This window comes from Canis lupus, chromosome 25, assembly GCF_011100685.1.
Source record: "Canis lupus familiaris isolate Mischka breed German Shepherd chromosome 25, alternate assembly UU_Cfam_GSD_1.0, whole genome shotgun sequence".
In the NCBI taxonomy this organism is placed as follows: domain Eukaryota; kingdom Metazoa; phylum Chordata; class Mammalia; order Carnivora; family Canidae; genus Canis; species Canis lupus.
The window spans coordinates 38,301,054-38,317,835 of NC_049246.1; the positions used below are offsets into that span (position 1 = coordinate 38,301,054).

At 39.8% G+C, this 16,782-nt stretch overlaps 1 protein-coding gene and 1 long non-coding RNA gene across 20 annotated transcripts in view; one reads left to right on the forward strand and one right to left on the reverse strand.

The window, feature by feature from the left end:
- The window catches only part of DOCK10 (dedicator of cytokinesis 10), a 260,328-nt gene that overhangs the window by 140,050 nt on the left and 103,496 nt on the right, over positions 1-16,782 (reverse strand). For 12 of the 13 annotated variants that reach the window (XM_038573971.1, XM_038573966.1, XM_038573967.1 and 9 more), the window contains exon 2: positions 6,350-6,469. In XM_038573971.1, coding sequence (XP_038429899.1) covers positions 6,350-6,469 — 120 coding nt within the window. The remainder of the gene's footprint in view (positions 1-6,349; positions 6,470-16,782) is intronic. The other variant, XM_038573965.1, reaches the window with a different exon arrangement.
- LOC102156211 overlaps positions 10,697-16,782 on the forward strand; it is a 20,847-nt gene continuing 14,761 nt past the window's right edge. For 6 of the 7 annotated variants that reach the window (XR_005378742.1, XR_005378740.1, XR_005378746.1 and 3 more), the window contains exons 1-2: positions 10,697-10,807; positions 16,387-16,782. The exon at positions 16,387-16,782 is cut by the window's right edge. This is a non-coding gene — a long non-coding RNA (uncharacterized LOC102156211). The remainder of the gene's footprint in view (positions 10,808-16,386) is intronic. The other variant, XR_005378745.1, reaches the window with a different exon arrangement.

Below are 16,782 nucleotides of genomic sequence, written 5' to 3' on the forward strand. Positions count from 1 at the left end.
TTATGAATAACGCTGCTATGAATATTCATGTACAAGCCTTTATGTGCACTTTATGTGTATATATTCCTAAATCGATCCAGCCCAGAGTTCCCACTTATACATACTCAACTGAAATAAGCACTCTAGGATTCCTCACTGCCATATCAATTTTCTGATGGCACTCACTGTGGGATTCAGGGAGTTAATAGTTCCCCTAAGTGTGCACCTTGTCTTTCTAAGAAGCAGCTGGCCAAAAGCATGCTGTGTAGACAGAAATGCTAATAGCACGTCAAAGTGCTCGTGTTTGATTTCTGCCCTTACAGGTACTTTACATCCTGGAACAAGGGCCTTTGTAAACCTCAGTCTCATTAGCTTTTAAGTGAGAGGAATATTAGTACTTAGAAATAACCTAGTTTGACAAAGATTATCACTTAGCTTTTAAATTGCAATTACAATGATCTTGCATGAATACTGTGAGTCATTTAAAGCCTACTTTTCAGGCTCAGAAGCCAAGGACTAAAAGGAGGTTGAGAGTCCTATAAAAATGTTAAGCTGTGTCTCAGTAAAGCAAGAAGAAGAAGAAGAAGAGAAAGAAAAAAAAAAGACCACAAATGACTCAGGGCCTTTCTGCTTTTCAATTTAAAAGGTGTTAAGGCCTTTCTGCCTCCTCTCATCAAAATGATCCATGTGGTTGAGTCTGGAAGTCCCCATATACCAGTTGCTTTTTATAGCTAAAAACATACTGTGGAAAGAACAAGCCATTGGTATGTTAAGAATTCATGATTCACTCAGTCATCATGGTAGGCCAATGAAAACTGCAGGATGCACAGGGGAACCCTGAGACACTAATTCTGAACTACTGAGATGAAGAGGGGATTTGAGAAGATCATGTAACTCTTCTGGCAGGCGACTTCCCATCCTCAACATAGATTTTTGACTCTGAAACTGGTACTGTCTGATGTCAAAAGCATAATCTTTCAAGTGTAAGCACTGCTTCTTGTTCATACTGGTGCCCTTGATAGAAGCAGCTAACCTCCAGAAGGTGGGCCATGAAGCCGAACTGAAATGGAGCAGTTTTACTGGGGTGGGCAGTCTTGAAATGCAGGTGTGATCCGATGACCTTCCACAGTGTGCTAGCTTTCAGACTTCTGAACTTTCTTGTTTAAGATTTGGATGTCCAGAGGTGATTGCACTTCAGGCTTTCTGTATCTATTATTCAGAGAGAAACTCATTGCTGGTTTTTTCATTTTTCGTTCTGCTATTTTTCTTTTTATCAGTCTCTCCTCAAACTGAATCACTCAATATGATTCACTGTGTCCTTGAAACCATTCCTTAGTTTTGGTTTTCCTTCCTTACTCTCCTTGCCTATTTTACAAAGCCACAATTTGGTGACTAAGTTCCTTGCTTTTTGGTCTTAAGTTTCTATTACTAACTGCTTCAAAAAGAAAGATGAGAAAAGCAAGAGTGGTAAATACAATGAGTGAAGAGGCGCATGTTTTTGAAATGAATGAGTTACAAAATGCATCTAGACTGCTTATTCTTACTGATTCATTATGATGCAAGTAGTCCCAAAGATCACACTGCCTGCTCCCTGAACCCACGCACTTCATGTGCCAAGACAAAGCAAGATGCATCTACCTCAGCCCCTTAACCGGGAAGAAGATGGTTTTAATTCAACGTTCTGGGATCTTCACTGAAAGCCCATGAGCCTGACATTGCATTGTGCACTTGAAATAGAGATACAGACTGATTTCTCCCATGCCAAGTAACATCCATATTAGGGCACACACTCCTGAAGGGTTACAGAGAGGAAATGAGCTCTTGGTGATAGCAACTATGTGGCAGGCACTGTACCAGCAGAACAAGCTCCTGGAGAAGGGGATTCTGATTTTAATGCTGTTATCTAAAGGTGACATGTTGCATTGTGTTGAAGAGGAAAGTATATTAATAATCGCATTTCTCATCATCCGGCAAAACAAATTACTTCATCCTCTTTATACTCAAATTTCATTTCGGAATGGCCTTTGGTTCCTAAAGGACCACAAAGGATTCAAGTTATGTTCTAAAATAATAACTTACCTGTTTCTGAAGGATAATTCATGAAATAAAGATTCATTTTCCACCTGCTTTGTGCCAAGTGCCACTCTAGCTGCTGGGGGTCTCCTGATGATCAAAAGAGAAGACATCCCTGTCCTGCTAGAGGGTACACCCTAATGGTGAGGAACAAGTGACAGAGGAAAGAAAAAGCAAACTGAGATCTTTCTAGATAATGATCGTGCTATAAAGAGAAGCAAGCAGGGTGGTGTCATAGAGGAACACGGTATGGGTGGAATCATGGATGTTTCTTCAGAGTGATGGCACATGAACTGAATTGTGAATGAAAGGCGGACCAGTTGTGCAAGAGAGCGGACTGGCCCTTACAGAGGGGACAAGCTTGGCAAGTTCAGGGAACAGGGAGAGTGCTAGGCATCCATGCAGTGGCCACGGAAAACAGGGTGAGGAGATAAAGGCTCAGAGGTCATCAGGCACCAGGTGATGGGGACAATGGTGAGAAGCTGGTTTTGACTCTGAAGGCAATGGGAAACCACTGGAAAGTTTAAGCTAGAGTTGTGGCATTCATGATCTGATCTGTATTTCTACAGCTTCCTTTAAATTAGGGCAAAGGAGGAAGCAGGAAGACTGGTTAAAAGCTACTTTTGAGGATGTAGGCAAAAAAGGCTGGGATGGTCTGGGTCAGCAGGGTGAATAGGGAGAAGAAGCTCTGTAGGAGTCTTGTCTCGGTAAAAAATGATCTCTAAGTTGTATCAAATAGCAACTGAAATTCCTGTTTCTTGATATTTCTTAGCTAGAAGAAGCCAGGATTCTTAATCAGCTTTAATTTTCATCCATATTAGGGCACACACTCCTTAAATACAGGGCTTTTGCTTTTCTTGTCAGCCTCACTTGTCTGGGAAGTACTGTTCTATATTCAGCCCCTCGTGGGTGCTGAATAAATATTGATTAAACAAACCAAGTAATGAATCATGTCTGCCACAAGTGGGGGTGCTTGGTAACATGGAAATATGGAAGTGAGCTGGAGTCTTCCATCCATAAGGATACAAATGGGCTTGGGACATTTGGAGGGAGGGCGGGAGGTTTAGAGTTGGTCCTCTATCTCCAATTCTGTGATGCCCTGGGGATGGGAGTGGTCACTCTATCACTATATCCTACTGAGAGAGCAGAGACTGTCCACACACATCCCAGAGAACCCTTACTCATTACTCATTACTCATTACTCAAAGCCTGTGAAATGATACTCTAGCCAGGGGGGCAGGGGGCTTCCTGTTGGTGGGCAACACCTTTGACGTGTAACATGGGCTGTGGATGTAGAAGGCTGTGGCAGAGGGCATTTAAGGAAGGGTCTTTACTCCATGTAGAAGGAGATGACAAAAAAAAAAAAAAAAACCAACAACCCAGTTTCATTCATTATGGCAGGGTTGCTCCAACTTCTTCTGTAAAGGGTAGGGTAGTAAATCGTTTAGGGCCCTCTATCTCTGCTGCAGTCCTACAGTGTGTCATGAAAGCAGCCACTGACAATAGATAAAAGAAGGGGGCATCACTGTGTTCAAATAAAACTTCATTGATTGATATTGAAATCTGATTTCATGTAATTTTTATGGTTACAAAATCTTTTTTCTTCAATGATTTACCCCGTTCTGTGTAGAAAATAAAACAAGGTAGTTTAAAAAAAAACCCAACATCATAAAAATCATTTCTTGTTCATGGGACAGACAAAAATAGGCAGCAGGTCACCCATGGGTCATGGCTTGTCAACCCTTGCCCTGTAGAGTAGAAAAGAGGGGAAACAATCTATCTGAACGTTGTTCAAAAACTGACAACTTCATATGGTAATAATATTGAAAACTCCCTTTTGTTTGTCAGATGCTGGATACAAATGACAATTTAGCTGTCTGTATGACAGGACATTTTCTGATAATAGGGCCTAGGTGGCATCCAATCTCTCTTGAGCACCTGCTGATTGGGAGCTATTCTTCCGGCTAGTGTCCTAGCTCCCTCCACATCCTGTTTTATGTTCTCCATGCAGAGGTCAGATGAGCTTTCAATAACATACACCAAGTCAGTTTTTCTCATTCTTGAAGCGGTCCAGTGACTAGCCACTTGCCACCTGCATGTGTAATAAGATGCAAGTGTCTTATCTTGTCCTTGCCAGACCTTGTCTCTGACCACTCTCTCTGTCAGAGCTGTCTGGGGCCTTTGTGGCAGCTTCCTTCAGCCTAAGACACTCCTTCCTTCCTTAGGTTCTAGCATGGTTGGTCTTCCCTGGGAATTCTGAACTCAGGTCAGATGTCACCTCTTTTCTATGACCAGGCCCTGTTTCATTTTCTTCACAGAACTGGTCTTTATCCCAAGATCTAGCTAGTTAATTTGTTTCCTTATTTGCTTGATTCATCTGACTGAAAGGTAAGGTCCACTAAACCCAGGCAACTTCTGTGTAATCACCGCTGCTTCCCCATTCTGAGACTAAGGCCTAACATTCGGTATTACACTTTATATATTCGTTGAATGAAAAGGAAGGAAATGATCTGAGGGAGGAGAGAATGTCATGTTTAGGACTGTGCTGGTATTTTACCCTTTGAGAATGAAGAGGCCTGTGATGACAGCAGTAGGGTTTGGGTGGGGGAGGAAGATAATGATCTTGAGATGGACCAAAGACTAGATTTTGGAGAGAGCCTTGAGCAATGGCAAGGTGTTTTTCCTTCATTTTGAAGGCCATGGGGGGGGGGGGGGGGTAGCCACAGAAGGAGTTTAAACAAGCACAAAAGGGAAGAATTCAGTGTATTTGCTGGAATGTTCACTTCTGGAAAATAAGGAAGTATGCATGCCAATATGTGCTCTGTTTACACCATTAAGGATGGCAAAGGTCCTAGAGCAATCAGACAATCTTTAACTTAAATCGTTGTGGAAAGATGCCAAAAAATGAATTCAAATTCAGTGAGATTGTCACATATCATCTGCATGCCTCTGCTCTCTTCCTGAGTTGGGGGACTTTGGAGGAGTTTTGTCATACTTCTGGATGGCACAGTAGAAGTGAAGGTCTACGAGTCTCAAGGATTTTTGTATTGGTTGACAGAAAGAGTCTGTCTGTAAAGGTTTGCCTTCAGTCTGAAAGAAAGCGAGGGTGTGGAAATAAAAAAAATAAAATGTGGCTCAACTTTGTATTTGCGGCTCAAGCCCCGGTGGTCCAACCACGGAAATGACATGTCTGCACGATATAAGCCTCTCTTAAAGTGTGTCAAACAGCAAAGTAGGAGTCATCTAAAAATCTGCAAAACAAATCAGAAGAATTTCTTCGTTCCTTCCCACGAATCTCTCTCCCTCTGTTCTTCCATCCTTCTCTATGTATACTTGGAACAGAAAATGGTTAACTTCCGTAGACCTTCTTTTTTAAAAATCCGTGGAGGAAGGTGAAAATAATTAACCTTTAGAAACCAGAAGCCAGATCTGCCCCCAAGGTAAAAGGGCACGGAGGTGTGAGGCTCTTTGAGGAAGTGTGTGCAGGGGGCCCCAGCAACTCAACAGTTTTCACGGCCAGTAGCTACTTCAAAAAGTTACTCTAGTGTTGTCTTTTCATCAGCTTTCGGATATTCATTTGTGATGTCTGAGACTAACTTTCTTTTAGAAAAGACTACAACCTGCCCTTTGAGATCTCTGTTTATATAGATATTTACTAACAACCTAGAAATGCTTAAGATGACCACAAATGGAAAATGCTGGAGACACAGGGGTGCTCATCAGCCGTAATTCGACTGTGCTTGTTTCCAATGCTGCAGTGAATTACCTTTTTTATTCATTCTCTACCACTTTCGGGAGCATTCCATGCACAGCCAATGAGCACTGTCCTCAGATCATAAGTCCTCCCAGGAAGATGTGCTTGTCTACCTTTCTTTGCCCACAGCTTCAACATCTCCTTATAAAGGGACAGCCAAGATTAAGGGTGATTTTAAGAATGGCATATTCTGTGCCAAGAGATCCCGCACCTCTGCCATTAGTAGGTTTCAGTGAGAAATGGGTGAGGAAAGAAATGCTCTGTCAGGGTTAGGGAAGGCAGCAGTTAGAAACCATGTGGAACCAGCCAGCACCCTGTGTATCTCCTGTCTGAGAAGGCCACTGTGGTACTAAATCTCTAACCTTTCAGCTGTAAGAGGACCTAGGCCATTCTCTATTGGCGGATGTGGCTTCCCACTTCTGTCACTGTGACGTAGGATGATCACAGGAAAGAGTTCTGTGCAACTTGAATCTATAAGGCGAGACAGCTACCCAGTTTGGAAGGATCTTCTATCAACTGTTTAATAATAAGGTTAACACTTACTGAAAAGTCGTCACTGGGGAAGAACAGAAGATCTCGGAGGGGATCATTCCGATAGGTCTTTTCAAGTTCTTCAATGACAGTTTCATAATCCAAAGGCTCGAGGAGCCTGGGTTTTTCCTGCTGCAAAAAAAGAAAATATGATATTAACCACTGACACACATAATCTTGCTTCTTCTCGACGCCTGGTTGGGTTTCATTCCTTAGTATTACCAAGGCTTTGACATTATGCAGTCCTTCCAATGGAGTCACAGAGACTCCAGGCATTTAGGGCAAAGCCACATAACTATTATTTTCAGATCTGAAATAATATGAGAAGATCCTGAAACATTTGACATCTTGCTCAGTAATTCAAGCTGTCTCACTGAGCTCCCCACGCCCACGGTATTTGGCCAAACACATCCAGTGAATTATGTAAACTTTATCTCTGTCAATTTGAAGAAAGGTCCTCTGCTTGCTCACTAGAGTATTATGAACTTCATCAGTTTTGCTGAATTAGATCCTTCCTTATGAGGTCTACTTGGATCTATTTTAAAATGTTGGCTCCCTATTAGCAAGCAAAGTATCACGAGCTGTCTTCATTGTCACTGAAGCATGGATCCTGTGTCAGGATTAATTGCTTGGCTCTGAGCCTCTTTGCCACAACAGAGAGAAGCTGGGTAATTTTCTAAGAGGAGTGAACAGCACAACTATTATGGACACAGTTTGGTGAAAATGGAGAACAGTCTGAAAAATTAGCCAGATAATCACACGGCTTCAAAATCCTGAAGCCAAGAAAAAAGGCAATTTTTTTGGCCAATTTCCTCAAAGAAATTGAGTATAGCACCAAATGATGAACACCAGTGGGGAAAGGTGTGATTGTCTCTTGTCTCATTACAGGGTTGATGTGCCTACTCCAAACACGGGAGAAAAATGGGTCCCCAGGTAAAGAATAAAATATTATAAACCTGAAAACCAAGGACACAGTCTTGAGTTCCCTAGCCCTTTGGTGAAATATCTGTGCAACTTAAATGAAAAGGGATGATCTTTTGGATGATACTGGGGCTCTCAGAAGCTGGAGTGGTCATGAAATTTGGATGCCAAGGGGAATCTCATAAATGGAAAAAATGTTTTTTTCTCTAGCACATCAATGACATCAACAATTTCCTGCCGACCTCACCCCTCCCCAGTCTGCAAAGCACTGAGGTTTAGTTTTGATTTCTAAGGCCTTCTTTGGAAGGTTTCTGCTGGTGAGGCCCCAGAAACTTCCACCAACATTTTAATAATTGCTAACTGGCTCCTCAAAGTAGCTGTCAATGTTTTTTTTTCCAAATATAAACAAAACCAAAAACAAGATGTGACACAGTAGTCCTCGAACAGGGTTTTCCATGTACTTTCTGAATTAAAATGAAACAAAAGAAACCCATTTTACAAATGCTTAAGTAAACTAAAGACAATGTAAGATGAATACTCTCTCTGGAGGAGCCATTCAAGTAAGACTGCCAGATTTCGCAAATAAAAACACAGGACTCCATATAATATTCTCAGACAAGATGTTTAGTTGTCCAATACAAACTCTTTAGTGAAAGGGCCATGTAAAATTGTTCACTATTTTGCAGCAGAAGACACAGAAATCCTATGGCATGATTTGGGTAATTAAAAAAAAAAGTCCTAGTATGCCTACCTTTTGACATGATTATTCTACATAGACTTATTTTAAGTTCCAATTCTCTATTTTCCCAGGCCAAGATTAATCTCAAGGACCACAAATTGATAGATCAAGAGGCAAATGCAGACTCCAGATGTTAGATTTGGCTTTATTTTAGTTTATTTTTAGTTGGCTTTGAACGTCTTCACATAGTGGCAACTCAACTCCCGAGCTCAGCTACAGATCTTGGTGTTCTGTGTCTCTGATCTCTTACCCTGCAATGTCACACGTTGTGTGACCAGCTGCTCCCACAGGCCTTCAAGTCTGAAATATGTGGCTTGTTTTTTTTTTTTTAATTTTTATTTATTTATGATAGTCACACATACAGAGAGAGAGAGAGAGGCAGAGACATAGGCAGAGGGAGAAGCAGGCTCCATGCCGGGAGCCCGATGTGGGATTCGATCCCGGGTCTCCAGGATTGCGCCCTGGGCCAAACGCCAAACGGCTGCGCCACCCAGGGATCCCTGTGGCTTGTTTTGGAACCAATTTTTTGCCTCCTTCTTTTAAGATTGTGTTTGTATGAAATGTAGCAAATGAACCGTAGGTTTCGTTGGTTACTTCTTTTTCCCTCACTGGCTCTCTGGCTTAAGTATGCTGATGTCCTTCAGCACACACGTACCAACAGCCCATGATATGACTCCGTATGCCTTCTCTCTTCTTCCCTTCTGCATGTCAACATGAACGGGACAGTGAGAGCAGGGCTTAGTGTGTGCTGCAATTTATGGGTTTAAAAGCAAACAGCATAAGAAGTTTTAGGGGGGGCTTTTGCAATTCTGTTCTCACCATTCTTTTATCTCCCTTAGTTGCAAACATGAGTGCTAATAAACAAGTGGGACAGGAGAAGCCTTTCGAAGATGTTTATGGGGGCCCACACTCCACCTAGAATTAGCCCCAGCTCAATTAGTACAACAGGAAAATCAGAGCTTGCAAGTCTCAGGGTATTAAAATGACCATAGAAAAATTAAATCCTCAACTCTCCTTGATGTACCTAATAAAAAGCATAACCTGTAAACATCTGTTGGGAGGTATATTTTTATTACTTCCTTTCAAGATAGGACATATCAGCCAATCAATGGATGGCATTTACTAATTTACACTAAACTGTCCTGTTTAAATGTTGCACTGAAGTTATTTTGACATGGGATTGCAAAACCTAGCAGAGCTGCTTCAAATCATGCATTCATTTTTTGACTTCTGGGGGATATGTTAGTAAAGTTCTATCCTTCCAGGGAATGTGTTAGTCAAGGTGCAGCATTCAAGATGTCCAGTGTTTCACAATTTTGTGGATATGAGGTTTAAAAATGAAAATAACAGAGCACCTGGATGGCTCAGTAGGTTAAGCATCTGCCTTCCACTCAGTCACAATCCCAGAGTCCTGGGAACGAGCCCCATATTGGGCTCCCTGCTCTGCAAGGAGCCTGCTTCTCCCTCTCCCTCTGCCATTCCCCCCACTTGTGCTCTCTGGCTCTATCTCTCTGTCAAATAAATAAATAAATAAATAAATAAATAAATTCCTAAAAACATAAAACGAAAGAAAATAAAAATGAAAATAACAATGATATATTCTGTAGCACCCAGAACCTGGGATTTGGAGCTGCTTGGCACGAATGATTTATGCATCTGTGATGGTGAGGATCCAGGTCATGCAACCAGTAGTTCTCTCTGGGGCAAGAGAGCTGTCTACTCGGTGTTTCAGTCAAAGAGACAGATGTGTATGAGCATACTAAAATCCCTTAATTCCTCACTACTGCTCCTTGCAGAGATGTTGAGTGAAAATGAGAGCTGAGTAGCATTGATTTATAGCTTTAGAACAGTTGGGTTGTCCCTCCTGAATTTAATGTGCTTCTTTCTTTTGGAAATACACCAACTGGGCTAAGGCATGTGCCAAGATTACCCTGAATTGGATTGGATTTTTATAGTGCTTTTTTACTCTTGCTCTCTCTCAAATGACTAATGAATTTCATTAGCTGTTCTAAAATCACTCCAGGCATGGGAAAAGGCACCCACCAGTACCTGTTATTATGCAGCAGAGTTGTGTTGCACCACGGTGGTAACAGGCCCTATTCTTCTCATAAATATTGAGAGATTTGTTTGATCTACTTCCCCAAATCCACAGCTCTCCTCCAATTCAACTTCACAGCAGAAGAATGGGCTCCTGTCACAAACATAAATGCTTTCTTTCCTCTTCTTATTCTACAATCTCTCAGGGAATGCCAACACAACATCTAAGCTGTGGAGTTGGTAAACCTGCCATCTTACTAATAACCAAGGCCTTCAAGAACCTTTTAATGTGGTTTGAAGGAGCAGGCTGTCCATGCCTTAGCTAAAGATGCAAAATTCAAGAACACAATATACTGTTAAAAGGATCTGAATTAATTTCATAATTATAATTCAAAATCAAATGAGTGAAAAAAAATGACACTAAAGATCTAAGCATTTGAAAGCATGTAATAATAAAAAGTTAAATGACTAAATTATCAACCTAGATTTTTTTCCCAGGACAGAAGTACAATCTAACTAGGAAACAACCTAGAATGCCCAGCCTTATTTTAGGGGAGCCCAAAATAAAAGGGAGAGTGTGATTATAGATGTTCTACGTTGAGATGAACAGAGAGTGTCTTGCGCTCTGGAACCAGAATTCCCAGGGTATTAGTTCTGGAACTGTCACTTATGGGCCATGGAATGTTGGACGTGTTCATTAGAATCTCTGTTCCTTAGTTTTCAATATGTAAAATGGACATCTTAGGAGCAGCTACATTATAGGATTAAATGAGGTAATGTATGTTATACTTTTTAGAATAGCACCAAGCCCATAGTACTAATTACATAAGTATTAAGTAGATAACACCTGTGAGTCTAAATTTCCACTAGTCTTGAATTTAAAACACTTGAATTGTAAATTGAATGTGTATAGAGAACAAATAGGAGGCACTCAATAAATATTTGTTGAGTAAATAAGTTTACATCTTTTCACCTAGGAATTCCTTTCTTGAGACGCTATTTTAGACAAAGAACTACACATATAAGCCAAGATTTATAAAAAGATGTTTTTGCAATATTATTGTTGGAACAAGATGGAGAAAAAATATTCATCTTAATATAAGAGGGATAAGAAAGGGAGGCAGGATGGTGGAGGCCATATCCCTAAAGTGAAGACACTAGAGCTGCTGCTCAAAAAGAGTGGTTCCTCAAAAAGTTAAAAATAGAACTACACAATGACTCACCAACTGCACTACTAGTTTTCAATCCAAAGAATACAAACATAGTTATCTAAAGGGGCACATGCACCTCAATGTTCATAGCAGCAATGTCCACAACAGCCAAACTATGGAAAGATCCCAGATGTCCGGTGATGGCCGAATGGATAAAGAAGAAGATATATATTGAGGAGTATTACTCAGCCATCAAAAAGAATTAAATCTTGCCATTTGCGATGACGTGGATACAACTAGAAGATATTATGCTAAGTGAAATAAGTCAGTCAGAGAAAGACAAATACCATATGATTTCACTCACATGTGGAATTTAGGAAACAAAACAGATGAACAGGGATCCCTGGGTGGCGCAGCGGTTTGGCACCTGCCTTTGGCCCAGGGCGTGATCCTGGAGACCCGGGATCGAATCCCACATCGGGCTCCTGGTGCATGGAGCCTGCTTCTCCCTCTGCCTATGTCTCTGCCTCTCTCTCTCTCTCTCTCTCTGTCTCTGTCTCTGTGACTATCATAAATAAATAAAAATTAAAAAAAAAATTAAAAAAAAAAAAACAAAAAAAACCCAGATGAACATAGGGGAAGGGAAGGAAAAATAAAATGAGATAAAAACAGGGAGGCAAACCGTAAGAGACTCTTAACAATAGAAAACAAAGTGAGAGCTGCTGGAGGGGAAGTTGGCAGGGTTGGGGTAACTGGGTGATGGACATTAAGGAGGGTACTTGATGTAATGAGCACTGGGTGTTATACGCAACTGATAAATACTAAATTCTACCTCTGAAACTAATAATACAGTAGGTTAACTAAATTGAATTTAAATAAACAGTTTTTAAAAAACAATGATTGATGTTTTTTAGACTTGTGTGTAGTGGAAAGAGGCTTACTGCTGAAATAGGCTTTGGGAAGGACACTGGAAATAGGATGTGGGTTAAAATACACTAATGAATGATTGTTTGGTCCTTGCCATGGTTTCCTTCTTGCAACTCTTCAATTATTTAGCAAAGGTAGTAACAATATTTTGTATATGGTTGGCTTTTTGAAGGAAAGTATGAGGAGGCTAGGGTCCATGATCAAGATGTCAAGATGGCAATCATGGCTACAAAAGGAGAGACAGTGCTTTTAGATACATACATATTACGACGTGAAAGTTTGAATCCAAAATACTTGGATTTCTAAGGGATAGTAAGGCCTGATGGACAAGGTGAGCTAAAATGGGAAATAGTAAATCACTGAGGATAAGGAGTGATTAGGAAATTATAGCACATCCATTCCAAAAAACAATAGATACCCATTATAACTGAGTTTTGGGAAGTTGGTTGTAACAAGCAAAATTGCTTATGTATTGTTGTTAAATAAAAGTAGGAATAAATATTGCACACCAGGATTCAAATTTAAACTTTAACTTAATCTGAACAAGATCTAAACAATTTAAAGAAAGATTAGAAACATAAATCTAAATAGTATCAGTTATTATATTTGGATGGGATATGACATTTAGGATTTTGGTATCTGACTTCTCACATTTTCCAAATATTCTCTAATGAACATGTATTGCTTTTGTCATGGTGAAGAAACAAATTTGATCTTTCAAAACTATCATGATCCCATGGAAACACTGGGGAATTATTTGATTTTAAAACTGTTTAGCCTTTGAAGATCCACCAGAGAGGAAATGTAAAAACGTCACGGCAGGGACTTTACATGGAAGTTCAACCATGTAAACAGCTTCAAGTAATTTAAAAAGATATATAAAACACTGGGGGAAGAAGACTAAGGACAATAATTATAGATTATGTATGTGGTCCTCGATTCTAATGTCAGAAAAAAGAGAACAATTAGCAATGTATTAGCTAAAGTATTTTGAGCTCTCTAGGGAACCACAGACATCTGCTAAGTTACTTAAGCAGCATTGTGTGTTGGTCATTGTGGCAAATGATTAAAAGTCAGAATCTCTAGTTGGAGGGCTACAGTGTTTTACCTACCAGCCATGTAACTGGGACAAGGTATTTAAGTTGAGCTGAGTGAGGTTGATTTAAAGGAGCCAAAGGGCAACTTCCTGTTTGTGGCCGTGTTATCACAAGGTCAAGGAGCTGAAGTATGGGAGGTATTAAGTGAACCACCAAATGCCAGACAAATACAGATTTGCCTTTATTTGAACAGGACTGAAAATTACCCCATATGTTTTACTCAAAATCACAGACCAAAACCAAGTCAAACCAACCAACCAATTAAACTCATTATAGTCATTTATCTTCATGTGCCAGAAATGTTTCTATATTCATTATCTAAATTTCCTTTAAAAAAAAAGCCCATTAATGTCTAGTGATTCTGTGTAAGTAAAAGAAATAATACCATAAAGAAAACACTGAAATTAAAAAAAAAAAACAAAGGGCAATATCTCCTCTGTGAATCGCCTGAATCAAGTCCGACTTTTCTACCCCTAAAGAAAAAAGAAATGAAATCTACCTAATCATGTATATCAGCAAATGAAGGTGACTTTGAAATTCTACCTTTTATTTTCCTTGAGAAACCGCCTAGAAAAAATTTTCATGTATTTATACTTTTAGATAAAAAAAAAAGGATTACATTTAAAATTAGTATAGTATCAAACCCATTGCCTTTGCAAATATAAATACCTAGAGAACAATGAAGTTGTAGACATAGAATTTCTTTCTGTAGCTCAAAGCTACATTCTTTTCTTTCTTTCTTTCTTTTTTTTTTCAAACTGCATTCATGCAGGTTCAGCTGTCAGCCCTGGGAGTAAATAGGATCGTTAAGAACTAATCAGAAAAAGAGATTGATGGGATGAGGAATGGAGAACCATCATGACATAAATTCTTCATTTTGGGAGGGCACATATTTGTGTTCTAAATTTTAAGTATAATGAAGGAGCCAGGCCTTGGTTATTCACCGCTGGGGTCACTCTAGTTTGTCAATCTGAACTATTCCCTTGGTTCTCCTTTTCAAAAAATCTGATCTTCTCAGGAAACACTCTTATGGAAGAAGATGTTCCTTTGGGCTTTGAGAACTTTTCTATTCTTTCTGTGACATGCATGTTCTCTGTGATGTTTGTTGAGACTTTCTCCGTCTTTCTCAATCAGCCTCGTCTTTTCCAGATAGCTGAATATTTATTCTAATTTGAATATTCACAGCAGAATTAATTTATATCTGAGTGCCTTCTTCAGTTTACAAAACCATTCATTTTGGCTAATGATCCAGGAGAATGAACAAATAAAAATTGATATTTACTTCAGGACCAATACAGTAGACTCCATCAAGGCATGACATGACAATTATTTACATATCCTCTTCACATCTTGGCATAGAGACAAGCAAAGAGCTAACACTGAAGATCCACAGGGTATTTAGAGAAACCCTAAAAAGAATTCCAATCTCAAGATCTCCGCAACAAATTAGAAACAACACAGCTGTTAACTAATTTAAGCGTTATCAAGATAACTGATTAAATTTCTTAGAGGAAATAAAAATACAAACGACACATGGATTCTTGAGACTTTAACTTAATCCAGGACCCTTTGGCCTTAGTGCGATTGGAACAGAACCAACTTCCACACTATTTGTGTTTAAAATAAATGAGAAAATTGGAGAGAGCCCACACAGCTGTATCCATGGCCACAGCTGTCAGCCAGTGGTCGTGTGACAGATTTAATTCAGCCTTTCATCAAAGGGAGTTTCACTGGACAACCTCTCAAATGTTTGAGCTTCAGAAAACAAGACTAGCTTTCCTTACCAAAAAGGAAATGATTAAGTAAGGAATAAGCCATCTTACACTGACCCTTTAACCTTCTCTCTGTCTTGAAGTACACAGTTTCATGAGAATGGAAAAACACTAGCTAAATCAAAGTTAAGAGCTGTACAGCTGGGCAGGCTCAGATTAAGCTGAATTTGGAAATGGTTCCCTTGGTAACAAAAATGGACATAGATCTCAGAAGAAATCAACCAGGAGTAACTCTTTAAATGTCTTAGTCTATTTCAGTGAAATGAAGCAGGTTAAACCTGGTAAATTATAAAGCCCTTTGCAAATATAAAGGAAGATAAGTCATCATATTCAACACAAACATTATAGTTAGAAAAATCGGAATAGTCCATCTTATTAACTCTTAATGTCATTAGGAAAACCAAAGACAAAAAATGAGCTTTCTAGGATCTATGATGTAAGGTGTACTTTCAAACTGAATTTAGACCTTTTCAGTCTGATTTTCTTTTTAAGGAAATTTGACCGTATATACCGCTTAGCAGCACATCAAAATTCTCACACTTTTGTATAGCAAATGATAGTAAAAAAAATCAGAGTTGTCACTTTTCCATCTAACACTGATGCTTGTAAAGGAGTAGAAAATATCCAAGAAGATCTGAATCACATTTAATTACATGTCTCATTTAGTTTTCTAGAAACACTTGAAAGATAATAAATATCATTAAAAATACATCACAACCCAATTACAAGTCTGCCTGATAGTGGAGAAATTAATGCCTTAGAGCCAACTGCTGGGAATTTTAGATTAATTTATATGAAACCTGTGATGAAAGCTGCCACTGGCTTAAACTCTGACACTATTTTAATATATAACCGTCACCAAATGAACTTTCAGGGCCAGTGTGAGGAGTGTGTGTGTAAATGTATACATACATAAACACACACAAGCCACACACACAAGAACATAAATAGTTCTGTTAGCAATATGCATCCTGTATGTTCAATAAATCTCTCTCATTTCCTTTCTTACTTTTGGCTACTTGAGACTGGATGTGTATAGTAGGCATTTGTTGTTTTCTGACCCAGGCAACACCTGCCCTGCTTTCTTTTTCTTTTTGTACTACTATTTTATCTGCCTCTGTGGACTTCTCTCCCCATCCCCAGTAGGGACAGTCTTAGTGAGTCTTGGTGTCTCCAACTAATAGTCATATGGGACTCTGGCCTCTCTCGAGTCAAGGTTCAGAGTTTTGGGGGGGAGGGGGGAGTGCTAAATGAGCCTGGCTAAGGTCACATGCCCTAGACCACCAGATAAGCAGGATCCTTTTAATTATCAGACTCACCCAAGACCATGATAAGTATTTAGCACTTTATCTCACTGAGTTTCCTTCTAAAGCCTAGAAGAGATCATCATTGCTTTATTTTACAGATCCAGACACTTGGATTCTGAGGGTTTCCTCAGTAAGTGGACTGAAGAACTGGTATTTCAACCCAGCTCAGCATGAAAAACCTTCAGTCCTTCCCACTCCACCAGCCAACATCACGGTGTTGCAGGAATAGAAAACAGAAAAGCTTTTTCCCCCCCACTGCAGGGAAGCTGCTTGAAACACAGCTATAGATTTGAGTACCAATTTTGCTCCCTTTGTTTTTTTTTTTTTTAATGATTTTATTTATTTATTCATGAGAGAGGCAGAGAGGTAGAGGGAGAAGCAGGTTCCCTGTGGGGATCCTGATGCGGGACTCTATCCCAGGACTCCGGGATCACTACCTGAGCCAAAGGCATATGCTCAACCACTGAGCCACCCTGCTGCCCCCCTCTTTGTGA